The sequence below is a fragment of the Coregonus lavaretus genome, assembly GCF_964263955.1.
Source record: "Coregonus lavaretus genome assembly, chromosome: 24".
In the NCBI taxonomy this organism is placed as follows: domain Eukaryota; kingdom Metazoa; phylum Chordata; class Actinopteri; order Salmoniformes; family Salmonidae; genus Coregonus; species Coregonus lavaretus.
The window spans coordinates 18,894,845-18,921,083 of NC_140011.1; the positions used below are offsets into that span (position 1 = coordinate 18,894,845).

Genomic DNA, 26,239 nt, shown 5'->3' on the forward strand with positions numbered 1-26,239 from the left:
GAGGCTGCTGTAGGCTCTGTTTAGCTCAGCTGGACCCCTACCTGCCAGTGCAGAGGAGTGCTGAAAGCTTGTCCTAGGAGGCCAGGTGTGAGGTGGTGTTTTTGCATGTCTTTTGCATTGAGCAGCTGGAGACTTATTTGCACTAAAAAGACTCACCAGGCTAGAATCATTGATATTTTTCACTACTAAGGTAATGTTCGTTTTAAACTCTGAATATGACCCTGAGAGTCAGACGTAACCATAATACTAAACATCAACCGCCCCTACTCCAACTAAAACCCTATCCACCCCACCATCCATCTCCCCCATGGTGCTCTGGGGATGGGGACTCACCCTGCAGACAGACATCTGGTTGGTGGTGAGGGTGCCGGTCTTGTCCGAGCAGATGACAGAGGTGCAGCCCAGGGTCTCCACGGAGGGCAGGCTGCGGACGATAGCGTTTTTCTTGGCCATGCGGCGGGTTCCAAGAGCCAGGCAGGTGGTGATGACAGCGGGCAGCCCTGGTAAAGAGAGAGAGAGAGAGATGGAGATAAGAGGGGGTTTGACATACTAACTATGCTGGAGCCCAATGTACTGGTTTCTGTATACTATAGACGGCTTCCCCTCACTCCCCCTTCCCACTCTCTTACCCTCTGGGATGGCGGCCACAGCCAGAGCCACAGCGATCTTGAAGTAGTAGACAGCGCCGCGGATCCAGGAGCCTCCGTGGACGGGGTCGTTGAAGTGGCCAATGTTGATGAGCCACACGGCGATGCAGATCAGGGAGATGACCTTGGACAGCTGCTCCCCGAACTCATCCAGCTTCTGTTGCAGTGGCGTGCGCTCCTGCTCCGTGGCCGCCATCTCGTCCCGGATCTTCCCGATCTCAGTGTTGACGCCTGTGGCCACCACCACGCCCACCGCCTTACCTGCTGCTATGTTGGTGCCCTGTGGAGGAGAAAGGAGAGATGGTGAGACTACAGGTGTACACTGCTGAAGGATGTAATTACCTCAAATACACATTGGGACATGAACAAGTGAGGGAGGAGCAGAAAATAACTGGGGAAGAAGCAGACGAGGGGTTAAGGATAAGAGGTCTGCCATCAAAATCCCAGAGAGGAACATGTAATGGAGATGATAGACGGAACGGAGGAGAAAAGAGGAGATTATAAGTCTTGGGTTTGCTAAAAGGGAAAGAGGATCATGTACTGAAGAGGCAAGATGAAAGGGGGGAGAGAGGTATTTCATGGTTTTCTAAAGACTCACACAGAAGAGCATGTTCTTCTTGTCCTGGTTGACAGCCCGGGGGTCAGGCACCGGGTCAGTGTGCTTGATCACAGAAACAGACTCTCCTGCAGGAGGACAAAAAGAGGGATGAGGAAGAGGGGGATCAAGCGCAGCCCTTACAGAGCAATAAGGTGACAGGTTGACGGGTGTGTTTCGACTTCACAGCTGACTGAGCAGGGCTGCCAATTACAAAACGCTGCATCCGAAGGACTTTCACACTCCTGAATCTGCACTGCAGGGGAAAGCAAGGCCTAGTGGGTAATCAGCTGAGCAAGCGTTGCACTGCTTTTCACAGATTATAGCCATGAATGGGAGGAGGGGGAAAAGCAGCTGAAATACCAAACTCCCCTACCAAATATACGTAATGGGCATTAACATGGAGTTGGTCCCCCCTTTGCTGCTATAACATCCTCCACTCTTCTGGAAGGCTTTCCACTAGATGTTGGAACACTGCAGCGGGGACTTGCTTCCATTCAGCCACAAGAGCATTAGTGAGGTCGGGCACTGATGTTGGGCGATTAGGCCTGGCTCGCAGTCGGCGTTCCAATTCATCCCAAAGCTGTTCGATGGGGTTGAGGTCAGGGCTCTGTGCAGGCCAGTGAAGTTCTTCCATACCGATCTCAAACCATTTCTGTATGCACCTCGCTTTGTGCCAACCGTCGGACCGCTAGATGGTGAAGCGTGATTCATTACTCCAGAGAACGCGTTTCCACTGATCCAGAGTCCAATGGCGACAAGCTTGACGCCACTCCAGCCGACGCTTGGTATTGCGTATGGTGATCTTAGGCTTGTACGTGGCTGCTCGGCCATGGAAACCCATTTCATGAAGCTCCCGAAGAACAGTTATTGTGCTGACGTTGCTTTCAGAGGCAGATTGGAACTCTGTAGTGAGTGTTGCAACCGAGGACAGACTATTTTTACGCGCTTCAGCACTCGGCCGTCCCGTTCTGTGAGCTTGTGTGGCCTACCCCTTCCCGGCTGAGCCATTGTCGCTCCTAGACGTTCCACTTCACAATAACAGCCCTTATAGTTGACCGGGGCAGCTCTAGCAGGGCAGAAATTTGATGAACTGACTTGTTGGAAAGGTGGCATCCGATGACAGTGCCACGTTGAAAGTCACTGAGCTCTTCAGTACAGGCCATTCTACTGCCAATGTCTATTGCATGGCTGTGTGCTCGATTTTATACATCTGTCAGCAACGTGTGTGGCTGAAATAGCAGAATCCACAAATTTGAAGGAGTGTCAACATACTTTTGGCCATATAGTGTGTGAAATAAGTTTTTACACTGAACAAAAATATAAACCACAACATGCAACAATTTCAAAGATTTACTGAGTTACAGTTCATATAAGTAAATCAGTCAATAGAAATAAATTAATTAGGCCCTCATCTATGTATTTCACATGACTGGGCTGGGGCCATGTAGTGTAGCTGCAAGCAGCAATGCCGGGGTTCAGCTGTGGGCCCACTGTGCCACCATCAGGACAAATTGCACACGTCGCCCTAGGACGAGCTACTTATGTACCGTTTACAACGCTTGCCAAATATCAGAACTCAAAATCAAACTGATCATGCAATATGCTTTTGATGTATTTTGGACCATTTTAAATGTATGTTTACTACTTTAAAAATATATTTTTCTACAGAACCGCTCTGCACCAAATTAGGTACAGTGAGGGAAAAAAGTATTTGATCCCCTGCTGATTTTGTATGTTTGCCCACTGACAAATAAATTATCAGTCTATAATTTTAATGGTAGGTTTATTTGAACAGTGAGAGACAGAAAAAAAATTATCCATAAAAACGCATGTCAAAAATGTTATAAATTGATTTGCATTTTAATGAGGGAAATAAGTATTTGACCCCCTCTAAATCAGAAAGATTTCTGGCTCCCAGGTGTCTTTTATACAGGTAATGAGCTGAGATTAGGAGCACACTCTTAAAGGGAGTGCTCCTAATCTCAGTTTGTTACCTGTATAAAAGACACCTGTCCACAGAAGCAATCAATCAATCAGATTCCAAACTCTCCACCATGGTCAAGACCAAAGAGCTCTCCAAGGATGTCAGGGACAAGATTGTAGACCTACACAAGGCTGGAATGGGCTACAAGACCATCGCCAAGAAGCTTGGTGAGAAGGTGACAGCTGGTAGAGCACGGCGCTTGTAACGCCAAGGTAGTGGGTTCGATCCCCGGGACCACCCATACACAAAAATGTATGCACGCATGACTGTAAGTCGCTTTGGATAAAAGCGTCTGCTAAATGGCATATTATTATTTATTATAGTTGGTGCGATTATTCGCAAATGGAAGAAACACAAAATAACTGTCAATCTCCCTCGGCCTGGGGCTCCATGCAAGATCTTACCTAGTGGAGTTGGATCTTGTCAATGATCTCAAGGCAGCTGGGACCATAGTCACCAAGAAAACAATTGGTAACACACTATGCCGTGAAGGACTGAAATCCTGCAGCGCCCGCAAGGTCCCCCTGCTCAAGAAAGCACATATACAGGGCCGTCTGAGGTTTGCAAATAAACATCTGAATGATTCAGAGGAGATCTGGGTGAAAGTGTTGTGGTCAGATGAGACCAAAATCGAGCTCTTTGGCATCAACTCAACTCGTCGTGTTTGGAGGAGGAGGAATGCTGCCTATGACCCCAAGAACACCATCCCCACCGTCAAACATGGAGGTGGAAACATTATGCTTTGGGGGTGTTTTTCTGCTAAGGGGACAGGACAACTTCACCGCATCAAAGGGACGATGGACGGGGCTATGTACCGTCAAATCTTGGGTGAGAACCTCCTTCCCTCAGCCAGGGCATTGAAAATGGGTCGTGGATGGGTATTCCAGCATGACAATGACTCAAAACACACGGCCAAGGCAACAAAGGAGTGGCTCAAGAAGGAGCACATGAAGGTCCTGGAGTGGCCTAGCCAGTCTCCAGACCTTAATCCCATATCAAATCTGTGGAGGGAGCTGAAGGTTTGAGTTGCCAAATGTCAGCCTCAAAACCTTAATGACTTGGAGAAGATCTGCAAAGAGGAGTGGGACAAAACCCCTCCTGAGATGTGTGCAAACCTGGTGGCCAACTACAAGAAACGTCTGACCTCTGTGATTGCCAACAAGGGTTTTGCCACCAAGTACTAAGTAATGTTTTGTAGAGGGGTCAAATACTTATTTCCCACATTAAAATGCAAATCAATTTATAACATTTTTGACATGCGTTTTTCTGGATTTTTTTGTTGTTATTCTGTCTCTCACTGTTCAAATAAACCTACCATTAAAATTATAGACTGATCATGTCTTTGTCAGTGGGCAAACGTACAAAATCAATAGGGGATCAAATACTTTTTTCCCCTCACTGTATATAGCATCTACAGATGCACATCTTCCAACAATATTTTTCAAGACTCTTGCTCAAACATGGCCGCTATGAGCCAATGAGCTTGCATGATTGATTTTTCCTGTCCAACAGCGTCACCATGCAGCTAAACTGAACCATTCTTTATATAGATAAGCTAGACTCATATCCATGAGCGTGCGCCAAATGTCATCATTGAGTCAAATAGATTGATAAACATATGTCCGTTATAGCGCCACCGTGTGGTCGATATGAATGTGCTCACATATGTTAAGTCTTGACAGTGGAACATGCATACCAGGATTTGTTACAATATGATGGCACTTGTGTGGCTCAGTTGGTAGAGCATGGCACTTGCAAAGCCAGGGTTGTGGGTTCAATTCCCACGGGGGACCAGTACGAAAATGTATGCACTCACTACTGTATGTCGCTTTGGATAAGAGCGTCAGCTATATATGACTAAAAAGTAAATGTCAAATGAATATCCGTGTCAGAGTTACATGCATTTATGTGCCAGACCACGCCAACATGAATGTTTAGTCATGTTGTTTGAGATGATACCCTGGAAAAACATAATTTGTGAGTGCTTGGTCCATAGATGCCATGTATCAAGTTTTGTGCAGATCGGTCATCATGGTGGACCTTATGGGTCCTTGAGGCAAATTTGTTCCTTGTGAGGAGAGGGATCTTCATACCGAATTTCAGGACTAACGCAAACGGGGTGAGGGACGTGAGCTTTAAAAGTTAGCATTTTAAATTGCTTGTTATAACGCCACCATGTGGCCAATTGGCATGGCATTGCATGAGAGGGCGTGGTCCTTGGTGCTTCACCATCATGCAAGGTTGCAACCTCCTAGTCCTTACCATCTCACGGGAATATGATTTTTTTCACAAATAGGCAGAAAAGAATCAATGCCAACTAATACAATATGATTTCACCAGCGTCGCTGCTGAACCCCAAATTAACCTCTACGGGATCGGTGTCCCCTATACGGGACGGTTAAGCTAACGTGCGCTAATGTGATTAGCATGACTGTTGTAAGTAACAGCAAACTTTCCAGGACATAGACGTCTCTTATATGGGCAGAAAGCTTAAATTCTTGTTAATCTAACTGCACTGTCCAATTTACAGTAGCTATTACAGTGAAAATAATACCATGCTATTGTTTGAGGAGAGTGCACAACAACAAAAAAACGTTTCACGGCAACTGGTTTGATACATTCACCTCTGAAGGTAAATAATGTACTTACATTCAGTAATCTTGCTCTGATTTGTCATCCTAAGGGTCCCAGAGATAAAATGTAGCATAGTTTTGTTTGATCAAATCCATTTTTATATTCAAATGTAGGAACAGGGTTCTAAAGTTTGAACCCCTGCTGTCTCTGACTCCACACCCACCCAACCATCTAGTTGTGTGAAAGTTAGTGTATAAGCTAATGATCCATCATGTATGACATTCCTGGGAGTGTGTAAACTTACATTTTGTATTACCATATCATTTTTGTATGTTCTCTATAGTTATGTCCTTGAAAATGTATCAATTGACCAATTCGGCACATTTGGGCAGACTTGATACAAAATAATCCAGTTTTGCAATGCTTCACTGGCTCAATCTGAAACTTTTCACACACTGCTGCCATCAAGTGGCCAAAATCTAAATTGCGCCTAAACTGCAATATTATATTGTGTCCTTTCTATTGCATTTCAAAGATGATGGAACAAAGAAATAAATAGAAAAAGCATGTTTTTTGGTTTGTATTATCTTTTACCACATCTAATGTGTTATATTCTCCTACATCAATTTCACATTTCCACAAACTTCAAAGTGTTTCCTTTCAAACGGTATCAAGAATATGCATATACTTGCTTCATGTCCTGAGCTACAGGCAGTTAGATTTGGGTATGTCAATATCATTTTTTTTTTTTTTTTTAAAGGTCTGATCCTTAAGAAGTTAAGGCAGGACTACCTTCTCATAACATTTACATTTTTAATCATTTAGCAGACGCTCTTATCCAGAGCGACTTACAGTTAGCACATACATTATTTTATCGAACCCACAACCCTGGCGTTGCAAACGTCTATCCTCCCTCTTTATACTAAGCACTGCTGACTACCTCTCAAATAAATGATCAGGGAGTCATTCTGAGTGAGAGAAATTATCATTTTGTTCTCACATTGACGGTTTCAGGGTCATCCTCAAGTGGTGACTCAACCTGGAGCCATTCATCAGCCCATATTACCCAACAAACACTGGCAATTACATACAAGTTAATACAAGCTCTACACACAGAAACAGCAAGGCTAAATAATCTTCAGACTATGAATCCCTGAAACATTTCATTCTTGCAATGCTTTTATGGCTGCAAGAGCAAGGGCAAAGACGCCAATTGAAAAGTATGACTCACCTGTCAGAATGGATTGGTCCACCCTCAGGGTTGTAGATTTGATAGAGGTCAGTCGAATATCTGCAGGAACTTTGTCGCCAACTGTGGAGAAAAACAAAAAATGGAGGGAGAAACCATTAAGCACAACTAGAGCCTTTTAAAACAGGTATTTCAGTTGAGTGGATGATACTGATGAGGATACCTCCAGTAAATGGATTACGGCCTTATAAACCTCAACAAGTTTATTCATGTGAAAAATAGTAAACACTAATGGCGTTCACAGGCAACATCAAATTCTCCCCACACAGGAAACCACTGGCTCACTCATACGTGCAGAATGTCAGCCAATGACATAAAACAAAACATATTTGCTGGATAACAGCTCAGATAAAGTGATCTGTCAAAAAATATAAAAAATGTTCCACTGGATTTATGTGGGGGCCGAAATAGAAGGCAGCTCATTCTTTCCACTAACACAGGGCTTTGGTAATACACACAAACTGTAAATCTCCCATTACCAAACAACTCTTTGCACCACTGAAATGGGACAGGCACAAGAGGCTATTAAAGGCTCTTGACATTTATTAGTTACGGCTGAGAGGGTACCAGTGTATCCTTCTGTCGGCCTGAAAGAACAACACACAGGGATTTCCAAATGATATTGAGGTTTAATATGATTTGATTTATTAGGATCCCCATTAGCCGACAGCTAGTCTTACTGGGGTCCGACATAACGAGAAAGACATTACAAAAGATTTTACAATTTACATACAGAAGAAGATGAAGGGACTGATAAGTTGCTTTAGGCAGTGGGGTTGATTAAGCATGCAGAACTTAAAAGGGCTTGTTCTTCGGATGTACACTGCTCAAAAAAATAAAGGGAACACTAAAATAACACATCCTAGATCTGAATGAATGAAATAATCTTATTAAATACTTTTTTCTTTACATAGTTGAATGTGCTGACAACAAAATCACACAAAAATTATCAATGGAAATCAAATGTATCAACCCATGGAGGTCTGGATTTGGAGTCACCCTCAAAATTAAAGTGGAAAACCACACTACAGACTGATCCAACTTTGATGTAATGTCCTTAAAACAAGTCAAAATGAGGCTCAGTAGTGTGTGTGGCCTCCACGTGCCTGTATGACCTCCCTACAACGCCTGGGCATGCTCCTGATGAGGTGGCAGATGGTCTCCTGAGGGATCTCCTCCCAGACCTGGACTAAAGCATCCGCCAACTCCTGGACAGTCTGTGGTGCAACGTGGCGTTGGTGGATGGAGCGAGACATGATGTCCCAGATGTGCTCAATTGGATTCAGGTCTGGGGAACGGGCGGGCCAGTCCATAGCATCAATGCCTTCCTCTTGCAGGAACTGCTGACACACTCCAGCCACGTGAGGTCTAGCATTGTCTTGCATTAGGAGGAACCCAGGGCCAACCGCACCAGCATATGGTCTCACAAGGTGTCTGAGGATCTCATCTCGGTACCTAATGGCAGTCAGGCTACCTCTGGCGAGCACATGGAGGGCTGTGTGGCCCCCCAAATAAATGCCACCCCACACCATGACTGACCCACCGCCAAACCGGTCATGCTGGAGGATGTTGCAGGCAGCAGAACGTTCTCCACGGCGTCTCCAGACACTGTCACGTCTGTCACGTGCTCAGTGTGAACCTGCTTTCATCTGTGAAGAGCACAGGGCGTCAGTGGCGAATTTGCCAATCTTGGTGTTCTCTGGCAAATGCCAAACGTCCTGCACGGTGTTGGGCTGTAAGCACAACCCCCACCTGTGGACGTCGGGCCCTCATACCACCCTCATGGAGTCTGTTTCTGACCGTTTGAGCAGACACATGCACATTTGTGGCCTGCTGGAGGGCATTTTGCAGGGCTCTGGCAGAGCTCCTCCTGCTCCTCCTTGCACAAAGGCGGAGGTAGCGGTCCTGCTGCTGGGTTGTTGCCCTCCTAAAGCCTCCTCCACGTCTCCTGATGTACTGGCCTGTCTCCTGGTAGCGCCTCCATGCTCTGGACACTACGCTGACAGACACAGCAAACCTTCTTCCCACATCTCGCATTGATGTGCCATCCTGGATGAGCTGCACTACCTGAGCCACTTGTGTGGGTTGTAGACTCCGTCTCATGCTACCACTAGAGTGAAAGCACCGCCAGCATTCAAAAGTGACCAAAACATCAGCCAGGAAGCATAGGAACTGAGAAGTGGTCTGTGGTCACCAACTGCAAAACCAGTCCTTTATTGGGGGTGTCTTGCTAATTGCCTATAATTTCCCCCTGTTGTCTATTCCATTTGCACAACAGCATGCGAAATGTATTGTCAATCAGTGTTGCTTCCTAAGTGGACAGTTTGATTTCACAGAAGTGTGATTGACTTGGAGTTACATTGTGTTGTTTAAGTGTTCCCTTTATTTTTTTGAGTAGTGTAGTTTTACTGTGTATTTACTCCAACTACTTCATATAGAGAAAGACTGAAGGGAAGGCCTACTGTCCGACATGCAAAACTAGGGCTGACCCCAATTAGTCGACAGGCTGTTGGTCGACCAATATATATATATATATATATATATATATATTAATTTTTTTTTCCAGAGCATTAGCAAATATATCGATATTTTTTTATGGCACATGAGACAAACGTCTGAGTCGTGCCCATCTCAGTGAACTAATCCGTTGCGTGGGGCCACGTGGATGGCACAATCCAAGAAGGGGAGTGTGGCCAAGACGCACAACACACGTCTTTCTCCAGAATGTGCTCTCTCTCTCCAATTTGTGCACATTCATTGTTTCTTAACTTCATTGTGTGAATTGTTTTCCTTGATTGTTAGTGTCCATCAATTCCCCATTAAATATATCACCAGTAGTACATTTACCATTAATTCCTATCATTTCTAATCTACAATATTTGTTTAGTTATGGTAATTTCTGTTAATGCATTCAATATATTATTATTCCAGTCTTTTACAGTGGATACGTTGTTTGCAGAGCTCACAACTTATGCTACACTTGTGAGAAACAAGTTTTGGTTTATTTAATTCCATTTACGATTTTTGTCAATTTAGTCATTGTCTTTTGTTTCGAGCGCTACTGTTCCACGAAAATGTGCATATGAAAACCACAACTGGCACGCAGATCGGTAGAAATTGTAAGATAAATTGGCATTCCACATGAGAAAGGTTGCTGACTCCTCATGTAGCCTATTACCGGCAACTTCTGGAGAGTAAAGGCAGAATCTGTGTAAGCCAGCAGGAGCGGGAGGAGGATGGTTGGGTCAGGTTAAGTTATCTTTATCTCTGGCTTCCTCGAGTCATTTGTGTCTTATTTCATCAAACAGTTCGCTTAAAGCATATAGTTTATTTTATTAAAACACATAAGGTGTGTCTATTTGGAAAAATACACCAAAAGAAATCCGGTCAACCAGGATTTTCTTTTGTCGGGGATAGCCCTACGCAAAACACACATCCAAAAATGGGAAAACTATTTTGATCAGTTCTACAGTGCAGTAGTGTGGGTTTAGATGTGAACACTGCTGGGCAGGAGTTTCTTCTATGGGCCTTATGGAACAGGGGAGGCCACCTAGCCAGCACTGGGGACAAGTGGCTAGGCAATAGAAACAGCTACTTATGTCTAGCTTTATCCCTCCCAACATTCTGATAAAACTCTGGCCTTAACTGTGCCAACTCCAGCAGTAAAGTTTGAAATGGAGCGCTATTCTCCTCATCCTTGGTGGCTGTCAAAAACGTCATTATCACCCACCAGGCGTCAAACTAGATCAATTTCAACAGCAGGAGATTGAAGGATGGATTGGGAGGAGTGAGATGAGGGTAGATCAACAACAACAAATACAAGTGCAGAATATACTAAATATTTCCCCCACCCCCTGTGGACTCAATTTATAAAGATCCACTATCAAAATGCCCCTAAACCAAACTAGCTAACAGTGGAGCATGTTCCCAATATACACATCGGGTTGGTTAAGAGGGTCATGAATAGTAGGGTAACCTACTTTTGATGACAATGAGAGCAGAGCGCCTGTAAGAATAGGTCTTCATTAGAAAAGCTGTTCGTCAAGCTGTTAGTTCATTAGACAAGCTGCTCAAAACATGTTTGACAAGAGTAGGATGGATCGGTGCCATCAACGGGGAATCCAAAAAGCAGGGTCAATGAGGGTCATTTACTAATAACTCCATAGATAAATAATTCACAGTTCATTAGGAGAAACGCACAACCTTATCCGTGCCATTAGTCATTGTGCAGGGCCGAGTATCACACCGTGTCCTCAGACGTCGATGTGGTTTTGATAATCCTAACTGACTCTTTCCACTGCAGACCACAGACATGGGGTTCTAAAAATGTGAGGACGTGTGAACTAGCCTGCATTAGAGGTTGTAGAAGTCACCCTCTCCATCAGCATGGAGGAAGCTTTATTTAGCAGCTCAACGTTCTGAGAACGGGACAGACTGTCGTTTCCAGGTTGAGTACCTTTTTCATCCCCCCGACATCTCAAAGATCCTCTCAGAGAGAGATAAAAATCGGAGGCAACACACACTTCAGCCCACAAAGGCCAAGGGTATCCTTTTCAGCACAAAGATTAACATTCACTAATGCATGTGCACGCGTTGTGACATGGAACCTGTCCTTAGCTGCAGTGGTGCTCTTGTATGCATGTGTGGAGCTGTGTAAAACATGTTACTGCAGACCACAAGCGGGGGGGGGGGGGGGGGAGTAGGTCATATCACCCCTCCTGTCCTGGTAAACATTCACCCAGGGCTCAGTCTACATGGGGGAGTCCAGAAACATCAGTGGCCAGTGCTCCTACGACTCCCTGGCGAGGTTGCACGTAAGCCTGCAGTTTCCCGGGTCGTTTCACCTATTCTGAGAGTCCCCTGCCATGGTGGATGTGTAGTGAGAGAGAGAGCGCTTGTTTGATTCCTATATACAGGATGTTGTGGCTCGAAGGGGTCAGGGTTATTGCCAAGGCAACAGAGTAGCTGTTGGCCGGTGAGGGTCTGAATACATCATCTCAGCGGAATGAAAAAAAAAGTCCTGAAGGAGAGCTGGCGAAAGATGAAAAGAACTGCTGCTGTTCTGACAGCCAACTAGCAGGCAACCTTTCACAGAGTGCCCGAGAATGCTACTGTTAGCACTGGAGGCTAAACCTAGGCTTGACAGCTGCTAAGCACAGGCTCCCACTCTCGTTCCCACCTCACATGTGTCCTGGTAGAATGCATAGTCGCCCTCTCCCTCTAAGGGGGGATGAAGCCACTCAAGCCAGGCAGTTAAAGTGAAAGCCACAGCAGAGGTGATGGTGAAGGCAGTCTCATGTTTCTGGCACGCGCCACAGCTCATATTGAGGTCGTCCCCTCCACTCGTTAGCACCACCGCTGTGAACCCAAAGTCCACCAGGAAGCAGCCAGTACCAATGGCTGGCAAACACATTTTGGGGGAGAAAGAGTTCAGGACAGACTATTTTGAGCAAGTTACATGAAACCGCTCAGTCATGGAAAACGTGTTTATTATGGTGCAACAGTAGGCAGATATCTGACCATTGATGTCGTCTAAAGGGAGGCAGGTGTGGCGGTTGGGTTTTGACCTGATGAGACCGCACTGATTGGCTTGGTTGTATGCAGATGAGCACCTAATCAGAGTGTGTGTGAGACTGATTGGACAATTTTGATGTGTGTCAAAAACTGTGCAGGGTCACTGACAAGTAAACTAATGAATACAAATGTGGAAGGTAGGTAGGTGTCGTCTTGCTGGTAGACTTTCAAGGTCACTGCTGTCTCCAGCCCAGCCTGTCAGCTCTGACTCAACCTTCACGGGAAGAGGTGAGTGAGGGGTGTGGGTGGGTCGGGAGGCCAGGACATAAAGCAGATGCTGCTTTTAACATGACACTTAGTGACTTAGCATACGAGTCATGCATCAACTCCTCTACTTACTCACCGCAAAAAATGTCCACATACTCTGCCTCATTGGTATGTAGTTACCCTAGTTACTCCGGGATTGGAGAGTGAGGGGTTAACCAAAGCCCTTCATTCCACGTCCTTAGTGTGGTGGCAGGAGTGGGAAAGGGCATATATATAAGTTATAGGCTAACCCCCCCCCCCCCCAACCTTTCCTTTGAGGCAGAGAGAGAAAGAAAAGTCATTTTCTAGGAAGCTGGGTGACAGAGAGCGCAAGACGAGGAGAGAAAAAGGGGAAAGGACAGGGCGATGTATTGGTGACGCTGAAGGAGAATAGTCAATCTGTGAGGAGGCCAGGTCCAGGTGACAAGAGGAAGGAAGCCATGGAAAGGGTTGTGGATCCAAAGACTGAGGGGGCATGGGGATTGAGGCCGCTGTATTCTGGTTTCACTGTAACCCTATTCTTTTCCCATATCCGATCCCCATGTCCAAGCAATCACACAACCCCTCCTTCACTCGCCCACACACAGAGACTCAACTCATTTTGAATGACCCTCTCAAATCGGTTTACAGCTCTCATGGTCTTATGTAACAGCTCCACTCACCTGGTGCAGCCATTGTACTGGATTAGTCAGGGAGATGAGCAGTGTTCAGCAGGGTGGATGTGCAAGTTGGGGGAGAGACTCATCTACATCCCAAACATTGTTGATGAGAGCCTGCTATGGCAAATAACTTCCCTTTTTAGCAGAGCCTAGTTAATCTTTCATCTCAAGCACGTTCCACTGCAGCCTGGTGACGTACAGGTAGATTTTACAACAGCATAGGGGGAGTTCACATGCAAACAACCGCACCCAGTCTCTCCCTCTAGAGAGAGAAACAGTGGCCAGTTTTACATTGAGAATATCTGTTGTTGGCAGTAGCGTGACCGTCAACTGCTTAGAGCTTTCTAATGTCTCTCATTGCAAGTGATTAAGTACGGTCAAATTCTATAAAGGTAGCGCTCATCTCTCTAAGTTTTGTCTACATCAGACATTGAAACATTTACCAGCCAAGATCAAAGACTGTTTGGGTTCATCAATTTCAGTGAATGTGTCTGTAAATCAATTAGCAGAGCCAATGCCAGGTGGTGTCTGATCTCGGGGTTTAGTGGTGGTGACAGGGTGACTGGGGAGAGCGCAGCAGAGATCAGGAGCAACACAGCTTTGATCCCGCTCTGCTTATTATCAGAGCACTCAGATCAAAGAGCTCCATCTACATACATGAAAGAACATGCATGCCCTCTAAAACAAAACACAGGAACACATAAATGAAATACAAAAACACACCCACACAAAGACACACACCTAAAAACAGACAGACCTGCATAATTTTTTTTTTTTTTAAAGTCTGAGTATTCAGACATCTTGACTTTATCAAAAAAAAATTACGTTACAGCCTTATTCTAAAATGTATTAAATAATGTTTTCCCTCATCAATCTACACACACACACACAATACCCCATAATGACAAAGCGAAAACAAGTTTAGAAATTTTTGCAGATGTATTAAAAATAAAAAACAGAAATACCTTATTTACGTAAGTACTCAGACCCTTCACTATGAGACTCGAAAATGAGCTCAGCTGCATCCTGTTTCCATTGATCATCCTTGAGATGTTTCTACAACTTGATTGGAGTCCACCTGTGGTAAATTCAATTGATTGGGGGGCCTCCCGAGTGGCGCAGCGGTTTAAGGCACTGCGTCGCAGTGTTCGAGCAGTCACTACAGACCTGGGTTCGATCCCGGGCTGCATCACAAGTGTTTCCTCCTACACATTGGTGCATCTGGCTTCCGGGTTAAGCAGGCAGGTGTTAAGAAGCGCGGTTTGGCGGGGATTTGCAGCGATGAGACAAGATCAAAATTGGGGAGAAAAAAAAGGGGGTAAAATACCCACAAAAAAATTAATAAGTTAAATTGATTGGACATGATTTGGAAAGGCAAACACCTGTCTATATAAGGTCCCACAGATGACAGTGCATGTCTGAGCAAAAACCAAGCCACGAGGTCGAAGGAATTGTCCGTAGAGCTCAGAGACAGGATTGTGTCGAGGCACAGTTCTGGGGAAGGGTACCAAAAAATGTCTGCAGCATTGAAGGTCCCCAAGAACACAGTGGCCTCCATCATTCTTAAATGGAAGAAGTTTGGAACCACCAAGACTCTTCCTAGAACTGGCCGCCCGGCCTAACTGAGCAATCGGGGGAGAAGTGCCTTGGTCAGGGAGGTGACCATGAACCCTATGGTCACGGACAGAGCTCTAGAGTTCCTCTGTGGAGATGGGAGAACCTTCCAGAAGGACAACCATCTCTGCAGCACTCCACCAATCAGGCCTTTATGGTAGTGGCCAGACGGAAGCCATTCCTCAGTAAAAGGCACATGACCGCCCACTTGGAATTTGCCAAAAGGCACTTTAAGGACTCAGACCATGAGAAACCACATTCTCTGGTCTGATGAAACCAAGATTGAACTCTTTGGCCTGAATGCCAAGTGTCACGTCTGGAGGAAACCTGGCACCATCCCTAAGGTGAAGCCTGGTGGTGGCAGCATAATGCTGTGGGGGGGGGGGGGGGGTTTCAGCGGCAGAGAGACTAGTCAGGATCGAGGAAAGATGAACGGAGCAAAGTACAGAGAGATCCTTGATAAAAACCTGCTCCAGAGCGCTCAGGACCTCAGACTGGGGCGAAGGTTCACCTTCCAACAAGACAACAACCTTAAGCACACAGCCAAGACAAAGCAGGAATGGCTTAGGGACAAGTCTCTGAATGTCCTTGAGTGACCCAGCCAGAGCCCGGACTTGAACCCAATATCTCTGGAGAGACCTGAAAATAGCTGTGTAGCGACACTCCCCATCCAACCTGACAGAGCTTGAGAGGATCTGCAGAGAAGAGTGGGAGAAACTCCTCAAGCTTGTAGCGTCATTCCCAAGAAGACTCAAGGCTGTAATTGCTGCCAAAGGGTCTGAATACTTAAGTAAATGTGATATTTCCTGGTTTTTTTATTTATAGATTTGTAAAAATTTCTTAAAAACCTGTTTTTGCTTTGTTATTATTGGGTATTGTGTGTAGATTGATGAGTAAAAAAAACAATTTAATCAATTTTAGAATAAGGCTGTAACGTACAAAATGTGGAAAAATCAAGGGGTCTGAATACTTTCCGAATGCACTGTACATCACTGGGACAGAGTTTGCTTGTCTATAAAAGGGCAGTCATGTGCGGGGTTGGTTGACAAATAATCAGTTAATAGCCCGTTTCTACAGAGAGGTTTGATCACCACTCAGTGTATTAGAAGCATCTTACCAGCCACCTCCACGATGTCCCCTGGTACAAGGTCCCTGGACTTGATTCTCTGCACACTCTTCCTGTCCTGCCGGTACACCTTGCCCATCTCCGGCTCGTACTCTTTGAGCGCTTCAATAGCGTTCTCTGCATTTCGCTCCTGTAAGACAAAAGCCACCAGATTAATCAATATTATTCACAGAGATAATGTAAACTTTAAGTGTGGGGTTGATGACAAGATCCCCCACAAAATTCCAAAGAGCATTTAGAGATGGTTCAACAATGAAAATGATCACTTGAACAGTGACCCTCAAGGAGGCAAATCAATCAAACCCAAGAGAGAAGTGCATCCAACCACAGATCATTGAATATTGTAATAGTCAGACAGAAATATCACAGTATTTACAATGCTGATCTGTGGATCTCTCATCATACACAAACGAAAAAACAATAGGACCAAAAAGGAAACCAGAGAATGTTGTGAATTACAATGAGTCCTTTTGAAATTTGGGTAATATAATTTACATCTTGCACATTTAGAAAACACTTGGCTATCGATGAGAGGTTTGACGCAGCCAGGGTGTATTCTGAATAGAACAACTCACCACAGGGTTCTATGGCTAGAGACAGATTTCATCCTCTTGGTTGAGGAATCTCTCAGAAATCCACAGATTGGCAGGATGTAAAAGCCATAAGGCAAGAAAGACTGCTCTATACTAAACTCCAGTGGTCAATGACACTATTGACCAAAAAGGTATAACTAAACAGACAGACTGTATGAACCTGATTTAATGGGTTTCCCTCAGGCTGTGGGTGGACATGTACCCAACAGGACAATATTTTGTCATTTAATCACCTGTCCACAACCTTAGTCTGTGCCTCAAGAGATTAATTGTCAATCTACCTCACAAAACTACATTAAAATGTGATTAATCTAATTCCTAGGCAACAGGTGTCAAGAGTGAAATACACACGATATGATAACACATTTAGAATATGGTAAACCCATCACTTCCATCCCCCTACACTAACTGGCCTGTAGCCGCCTCGGTTGCAGAGATGCCCGGCATTATTTACTGTGTTCTTTTAAAATCTTGTGTTGCCATCCGCCAGGCTGATGCTAGGAGTCCCTGTGCCCCACGAGCAGGCCCCACTCTAGGGTGATCCGCTCCTGCCTCCGCTCCAATTCGGATTGAAAAGACACTGAGCAAAAAGCAAGGTAATTAGGCTGTGTGCCTCCAAGCCTGCTCCTGCCACCCAGGTGCACACGGCCAAATCAATAGGCCACTTTAACCCCCTGGACTAAGCCAGAAGTCCAGGGGAAAGCACACGCAGAGAGGCATACCGGTACAACCATTGAGGTTGTCACATTCAGGGATAAAAAATAAAAAAGGACTAAAGACTGAGGGAGAACTTGGCATGTGGTAGGGGAGGGGGGGCTGGGGTAAGGCCGGGGCTTCTCAGGCCAGTCAGGGTAATGAACGCAGATGAAAATAAAACCAAGGAGAAGAAAGCGGGACGAGGGTTTCAGGGTGACTAAGAAACTAACTAAGGCAGAGAGGAAAATAGGACCTCTCCTCTCTCTGCTCCAGGCCCAGGGGCTCCAGTGGGATGCCTGCTCTATCTTTAGCCTGGATGGGGATTGTTATCTAGATCGGGAGTTTTACATTGAAAACCATTCATATAGGCTACTCCTTTTTTCCCCCTCATAACTAAAGTTTCACTATTCTTCTCCATCAAGTTTTTTTTTTTTTGTTAACGCACTGGGCTGGCAACACCATTACACAGCCATGATTCAACCTACTGACTTCAACTTCTAAACTAAATGACTAGGGTTTTAAAACGTGGATAGCTACATGCCATAATGCCCAGTGTATAGCTTCATTCTCCTGTGTCACAACAGAGGACAAAAAGCCTCTGGTTCAGCTCAAAGATTGTATCTATTTTTAACTGTCTTTTTGTTCATGGCATTCTCTCTCCCCGGAGGTTTGAAGGATCGTTTGGACAGGCAGACGAACTGACCAGAAGACGTCCACGGGGATCCCTCCAAATCCTCTTCCTGGCATCCAATCCCTGCCTTTTCCGTCAGGGGAACCAGCTCAGTGGCCAATCACAGGCAACTAATGGTGGTCACTGACTGGAGTGACCCAGAAGCCTTGTCATTACACCAGCAAGGGAAAAAACATGTTTGCTACCATGTGTCTATCATTTCAGTTTCTTACATTTCTTCATCATGCACACAATCAATTCTCTCAATTTACAGTGAGTGAGGCAATCAAAGTAGCCTGTTGTTTTGTCTCCCCACTTTCGATCTGAAATCCCCATCACCCACTAATTGACATGCCATTTTTGCAGATTAAGTGCTCGAGCTAGTAATGCATCAATATTTATCATTTACAAATTAGCTATGAAAACACCCAATTAATATATAGCACAACTAGTGCTGTTGCGGTGACCATATTACTGCCACACCGGCAGTTATGAGTCATGACTGCAGTAAGATTTCACGTGACGGTCACGGTAATCTCCTTTTATGCACTCTGGACATGTGTTGGTAGTGCCCATCTCGCCAACGACCATCAGGTCGCTAATGGCCTGGTACTCAGGGCTCCATTGCCCCTCTAACCCCTGACGTCAACGCAAATGCAATGGAAAAACACAAAACACTTATCAAAACAGTATGTGCTTTTAAAACTCACCTCACGGTGATTGATCAATTTGAAGAAAAAAGTTCAATAGGTTGAAACTGAGTGGAAAACATGGTCCCTGTGGATGTTGTTTCAAAGCCTAACAGAACGAAATGACCAGCACTTTCTAAGGTGAGAATTAATTCAAAAAATATCCAACAAGCATATTAGAGTTTATGAATAGGAGTCCAAGGCCGAAAGAAACCTTGAATTAAAATAATGATTGTGCCGTTATACAAAACATAGCCTACCGTATCCTACGCACGGCAGAAAAACTAAAAAAAACTGTTTAATTAAATATGTTTAGTTGTGAAACCATGTTACGATCAATATTCCCTAACATATTTCACTACAGAGAGATCATATCCTCTTGCATCGGCCATGCAGTGCACCTTGCAAAACTGATTGCTCGTTATGAAATTAGAAACTTTACCCTGTATATCTAAAAATGACAGTATACACTTTTTTAAACCAAAACTACCAAAAACTATTGCTGATGGTGAACCTGAATCAAAATAAAATCCATTGTAAGCCCCGTTCAGCAGGTAGCCAGAGGAGAGTTGTCTCCGGTAGCTTACTTTCATTCCAGTGAAACATAGATAACCTAGAACATAGGTTGTCACTCAACTAATAAAGCCTAATATCACGAAAGCCCTTTTATCACTTGAATGCTGAACGTGCCGCGTATATGTGCAAGATCAGGAACAGGCCGCCTACCTCGCCTTGGTCAGGGCCAAAACGAAAGCAAATCGCGCAGTTTGACTAGGCTACCGATATTGCCTGAGGTTATTTGGCACACATGCAAAATAACTTGTAGATCAATGACTGTCATTGCAGTTACATGCAGTTTGACACTGAAAGAGAGTTGTCACAAAAGATGAGGTATTTTCAGAAGGTAGACAGAATGTAATATGAGCAACAACAAAAACATGTGAACCGGAATTGGTTTTCTGACCGATGTATGCTATATTTGGATAGGTTTGGGGTCTGCAGACAGATGCACTTCAATCTTAAACATTTGAATCTTAATGAATATCGGTTAATCATTACACCCCTATTAGGTGAGACAAGCACATATCATTGTCCTCAATAAAGAGGTCATCAGTGCTAGTAGGAAAATATAAGTGTGGGGGGGGGGGGGGTTATATGGCCTGTAGACGTGGCCTGATCCCATCATAAGCTAGGCCTACTACAATCAATTAACGATTACTCTTAGGGTGGGACAGTCTATCCAACCCAAAGAATAACTAAGCTAACCATATTAAAAGGAAAAGGTTGTAAAATATATGCTTACCTGCCAGACACCCACGATGGCATTGGCTATAAGAATCAGCAAAATTACAAAAGGCTCAACGAAGGCTGTGATGGTCTCCTCTCCCTCCTCGAACCAGGCCAGCGCCTAACAGAGGAAAATAGGCAGACAAGTCAGACAGCAATACTCAAAAATACATGCATAACAGCTTTAGGCATATTATGCCCTACCAGATATTAACATCTCAACCAGATATCAGCTTTAGGATGTAGAGGAGATTAGTCTTGTAACGATAGCAGAATTTTTACTTCGATACCAGGTTTGGTATCACGATACTTGATAAATATGAGGTTTAAAAAAAAAAATCTGACAGCCACTTATGCATAAATTAAATTCATTTGACTTTGTTTTTACCAAATTTAACTACAACTCGAATTATATGGGATTTTTGGGTCCGATATCGATTTTAAGGAGGCAAAAGTCACTGATTACCGATCTGTCGATATATTGTTTGTTTTTTTAGAGGTGGAATGAAAACCAGACCTTTTTTACACAAATTGTGTTCCAAAGGATTAACAGATATTCTAAATAATTTCTTAACTAAAACACTAAAAGTAACATTAATTAAATAACATTTTATTTGTGGTTTACATGAACCACCAAAAAGCAACTGCACCCTCTATAAATACGAAAGTAAATACAAAACACTTGTTCAGTTTACCTTATGTACAACTTAAAGATTTTTCTATGGCAGTGGATAAGAATGCAGAAGTGTTTGTGCTGAAGCATCACAAGCACACTAATAAACAAGGGCCAAATGAATTAAACTGTCTCAAAGTAAATCTGAAACTGCACTGTTCACAAACTATGCAGTGAAATGCAGTAACATTTTTATTTTATTTCACCTTTATTTAACCAGGTAAGCCAATTGAGAACAAGTTCTCATTTACAACTGTGACCTGGCCAAGATAAAGCAAAGCAGTGCGATAAACACAACAGAGTTACATATGGAATAAATAAAACGTACAGTCAATAAAACAATAGAAAATCTATATACAGTATGTGCAAATGTAGTAAGTTATGGAGGTAAGGCAATAAATAGGCCAGTGCAAAATAATTACAATTTATCATTAACACTGGAGTGATAGATGTGCATAAGATGATGTGCAAATAGAGATACTGGGGTGCAAATGAGCAAAATAAATAATGTAAATAACAATATGGGGATGAGGTAGTTGGGTGGGCTAATTACAGATGGGCTGTGTACAGGTGCAGTGATCGGTAAGCTGCTCTGACAACTGATGCTTAAAGATAGTGAGGGAGATAAGTGTCTCCAGCTTCAGAAATGTTTGCAGTTCGTTCCAGTCATTTGCAGCAGAGAACTGGAAGGAATGGCGACCAAAGGAGGTGTTGGCTTTGGGGATGACCAGTGAGATATACCTGCTGGAACGCATACTACGGGTGGGTGTTGCTATGGTGACCAATGATCTAAGATAAGGCAGGGATTTGCCTAGAAGTGATTTATAGATGACCTGGAGCCAGTGGGTTTGGCGACGAATATGTAGTGAGGGCCAGGCAACGAGAGCGTACAGGTCACAATGGTGGGTAGTATATGGGGCTTTGGTGACAAAACGGATGGCACTGTGATAGACTACATCCAATTTGCTGAGTAGAGTGTTGGAAGCTATTTTGTAAATGACATCGCCGAAGTCAAGGATTGGTAGGATAGTCAGTTTTACGAGGGCATGTTTAGCAGCATGAGTGAAGGAGGCTTTGTTGCAAAATTGGAAGCCGATTCTAGATTTAACTTTGGATTGGAGATGCATAATGTGAGTCTAGAAGGAGAGTTTACGGTCTAACCAGACACCTAGGTATTTGTAGTTGTCCACATATTCTAAGTCAGACCCGCCGAGAGTAGTGATTCTAGTCGGGCGGGCGGGCGGAAGCAGCGTTCGATTGGAGCATGCATTTAGTTTTACTAGCGTTTAAGAGCAGTTGGAGGCCACGGAAGGAGTGTTGTATGGCATTGAAGCTCGTTTGGAGGTTTGTTAACACAGTGTCCAATGAAGGGCCAGATGTATACAAAATGGTGTCGTCTGCGTAGAGGTGGATCTGAGTCACCAGCAGCAAGAGCGACGTCATTGATATACAGAGAGAATAGAGTCGGCCCGAGAATTGAACCCTGTGGCACCCCCATAGAGACTGCCAGAGGTCCAGACAACAGGCCCTCCAATTTGACACATTGAACTCTGAGAAGTAGTTGGTGAACCAGGCGAGGCAGTCATTTGAGAAACCAAGGCTATTTAGTCTGCCAATAAGAATGCTGTGATTGACAGAGTCAAAAGCCTTGGCCAGGTCGATGAAGACGGCTGCACAGTACTGTCTATTATCGATCGCGGTTATAATATCGTTTAGGACCTTGAGCGTGGCTGAGGTGCACCCATGACCAGCTCGGAAACCAGATTGCATAGCGGAGAAGGTACAGTGGGATTCGAAATGGTCGGTGATCTGTTTGTTAACTTGGCTTTCAAATACTTTCGAAAAGGCAGGGCAGGATGGATATAGGTCTGTAACAGTTTGGATCTAGTGTCACATGCACTAAGTCATTTAACCACTAGATGTCAGCGTCAGCATTTGTATTGAGTAAATTCACTAGTGCTTTACAAGTTAAAGGTCATGTAAAGAAACACTATGGCAACCTCGCAATGAGAGCTTGTTATGACAAGCATACGCTAGCTGTTCATTACGAAATGTTTTCTTCCTGAAACCATAATTGAAATTACACTAATTCAATACTAAATGTATTTGCTAGCTATACACGGAATGTATAAAACATTAGGAGCACCTGCTCTTTCCATGACAGACTGACCAGGTGAATGCCATGATCCCTTATTGATGTCACTTGTTAAATCCACTTCAAATCAGTGTAGATGAAGGAGAGGAGACAGGTTAAAGAAGGATTTTTAAGCCTAGAGACAATTGAGACATGGATTGTGAATGTGTGCCATTCAGAGGGTGACTGGGAAAGACAAAATATTTAAGTGCCTTTGGACGGGGTATGATAGTAGGTGCCAGGCGCAACAATTTGAATGTGTCAAGAACTGCAACGCTGCTGGGTTTTTCATGCTCAGTTTCCCCATGTGTATCAAGAACGGTCCACCACCCAAAGGACATCCAATCAACTTAACACAACCGTGGGAAGCATTGGCGTCAACATGCGCCAGCATCCCTGCGGAACGCTTTTGCCACAATGAATTGAGGCTGTTCTGAGGGCAAATGTTGGGGGTGCAACTCAATGTTAGGAAGGTGTTCCTAATGTTTTGTACACTGTATATTTCAACTGCAAATGGCACCGTTACTGTCTGGGCCTATTAAGTTAGTGAGCTTATTTAGTTTTCCCAAATATGCAATCTGCAAAAAGTCATGACTGAAAACTTTTATGCAGGAAAATGCTCGCCGCACTGGTTTTAGTCACACACGTTCTAATTTAGCTAGCTATCAAACAATCTTCTCATCATGAATGCAAGCAAGCATGGCCTGAATTATAGATCTGCGCCAACTGTCATGCTTTTTGCAGATTGCAAAACTAAGTAAGCTCACTAACTTAATAGGCCCAGACAGTAACTGTGTTATTTTTGTATCAAGGTTGAGTTGTATCAAGGTTAAGTAGCAAAGATTGATCACTAGCTAGGCTAACTACCTTGCTGGCTAGATAGGCCCAAACTACATTGCTGGCTAGCTATGAGAACAGGGCTGCTTGCTTGGTGAAGTGTACTTTTGATTATTTACTTATTCAAATTACGCTGTCGCTGGCAAGCTACTCACTGTCAAACAACCATGCCCACGTCATGATTTACAGATTGAATAATATTCAATGAACAGCTTGTGGAGCGCCCTCTTCAGGCAACCATTGAAACATTTAAAAAATGACCAGACGTATTTGTTCATTCTATATATAGAATATTGGTGCTATATATAAATATTTACGTGAAAGGCTAATATCGTCCAATAATAAATCGGTCAACAGATTTATTGGTCGGGCTCTAATAACATAATGATAATTTATTTGAATGGTAAAAATGGTCCGCCATGTACTTCCAGAAAAGGTCTAAATAAAACAAATGTACAAGCAACTATGCTTGGGCGGTATCCAGATTGTCATACCTTCATACAGACCTTGTGCCATAACAGGATATTCGGTAATACCAGCATTGAACACAAGGGGCACTATTGTAACCCGAAGGTTAGCAATACTAAACAAGTACATGCAATTCCCATAGAGAATGCTAACGAGAGCATTGAGAACATTTTATACAGTCTCTTACCTAAAGTATTTGTAAAGACAGAAATCCCAGCTCATGAAGTTATACAAGTAACAAAAAAAATACTATTCACAATTTGCTCCATGGACAAAGCAAATATTAGACAGCAAGGCTCTTGATCCAGGAGGGAATTCTCTACTGTTACCAAGCAAAACTTGATTTTGAAAGAAGCTAACCACTTAGCTAAATTAGTCAACCAAATGCACAACTGCAGAGCATTTAGCACATTTTAGACAGTTGACCCAAATATTTATAAGATATCTAGCTTGCAAACATTTTGTGGTGAAATCCATACTGTAACTAGATCACCTGGCTGCACAACAGTGAATGACTCACAAGCCTCTGGTCTCTCGTCATTGTGCGCTGGTAAACAAACACCACGTGGCTGGGACTACCGGTAAGCTTCAAAATGTAAAATTGTGACAGGTGAAATGAAGAACTCGATCCGATTTATCTCCAAACGTATTGCACAAGTTGAGTGCAGGTATTTACATAAAAAATAGCTACAAATATTCACACTTATAAAATCTTTATAAGTTTAAAAAAGGTATTGACAAAGAAGAGCTCTTCAGTAGGTACCAAAACATTCAAAGACCATTTTCTCAAAAGTGAGATCACAAGTTTATTTTACATTTAAGTCATTTAGCAGATGCTCTTATCCAGAGCGACTTACAAATTGGTGCATTCAACCTAGGATAGCCAGTGGGACAACCACCCTTTTTCTTTTTTATGGGGGGGGGGTAAAAGGATTACTGTTATACTATTCCAGGTATTCCTTAAAGAGGTAGGGTTTCAAGTGTCTCCGGAAGGTGGTCAGTGACTCTGCTGTCCTGGCGTCATGGGGGAGCTTGTTCCACCATTGGGGTGCCAGAGCAGCAAATAGCTTTGACTGGGCTGAGCAGAATTACTTTGATATAATGATAAATGATATACCATTTTGTAGCTCTGTGTCTCTGCTTTTATCCAATGTAAAAAACACGTGTTTTGTATCGAAAAAGTACCGAAGTTTCACGCAACACTAGAGATGAGGCGAGCCAGAGGCAAGGTAGCAGAGCCAGGAGCAATATTGCAAAATCAGGGCAAAGGCCATCACTTGGTAACAAGGAGTTATTCAATTTGGGTGAAAATAGCATTTGGAGAGTGACAAGGCTCGTCTGGGCTGAAAATGTGGTCAGCACAAGCCCATCCAAGACCTTGGCATCTATACATCTAGGCAAGCGAATGCTATTGCAAAGAGATGTCAGTGGACAAATGCTACCCATCAGCGCCTTGTGCAAGGACTTCCAGTTACATCAATCAAATCCAATGTTGAACATATGGCTAGCGTGGTAATTGTATAATCGTTTAACCGCCGATTATGGATGAAAATCGTCATGAAAATAAAACAAGTCATACGTTTAAAAAAAGTATACACTACCGGTCAAAAGTTTTACAACACCTACTCATTCAAGGGTTTTTCTTTATTTTTTATTATTTTCTACACTGTAGAATAATAGTGAAGAAATCAAAACTATGATAACACAAATGGAATTATGTATTTTAGTAACCAAAAAAAAAAGTGTTATATCAAAATATATTTGAGATTTTTCAAAGTAGCCACCCTTTTCCTTGATGACAGCTTTGCACAATCTTGGCATACTCTCAACCAGCTTCACCTGGAATGCTTTTCCAACAGTCTTGAAGGAGTTCCCACATATGTTGAGCACTTGTTGAATGTTTTTCCTTCACTCTGCTGTC

General features: G+C 43.7%; 1 protein-coding gene across 1 annotated transcript in view; it reads right to left on the bottom strand.

Moving 5' to 3' along the window:
• LOC311100070 (sarcoplasmic/endoplasmic reticulum calcium ATPase 2) overlaps positions 1-26,239 on the bottom strand; it is a 44,303-nt gene that overhangs the window by 9,404 nt on the left and 8,660 nt on the right. The window contains exons 4-9 of the mRNA XM_084140811.1: positions 20,223-20,327; positions 16,263-16,401; positions 7,035-7,115; positions 1,246-1,331; positions 630-927; positions 334-500 (exon numbers count right to left, since the gene is read on the bottom strand). Coding sequence (XP_083996937.1) covers positions 334-500; positions 630-927; positions 1,246-1,331; positions 7,035-7,115; positions 16,263-16,401; positions 20,223-20,327 — 876 coding nt within the window. The remainder of the gene's footprint in view (positions 1-333; positions 501-629; positions 928-1,245; positions 1,332-7,034; positions 7,116-16,262; positions 16,402-20,222; positions 20,328-26,239) is intronic.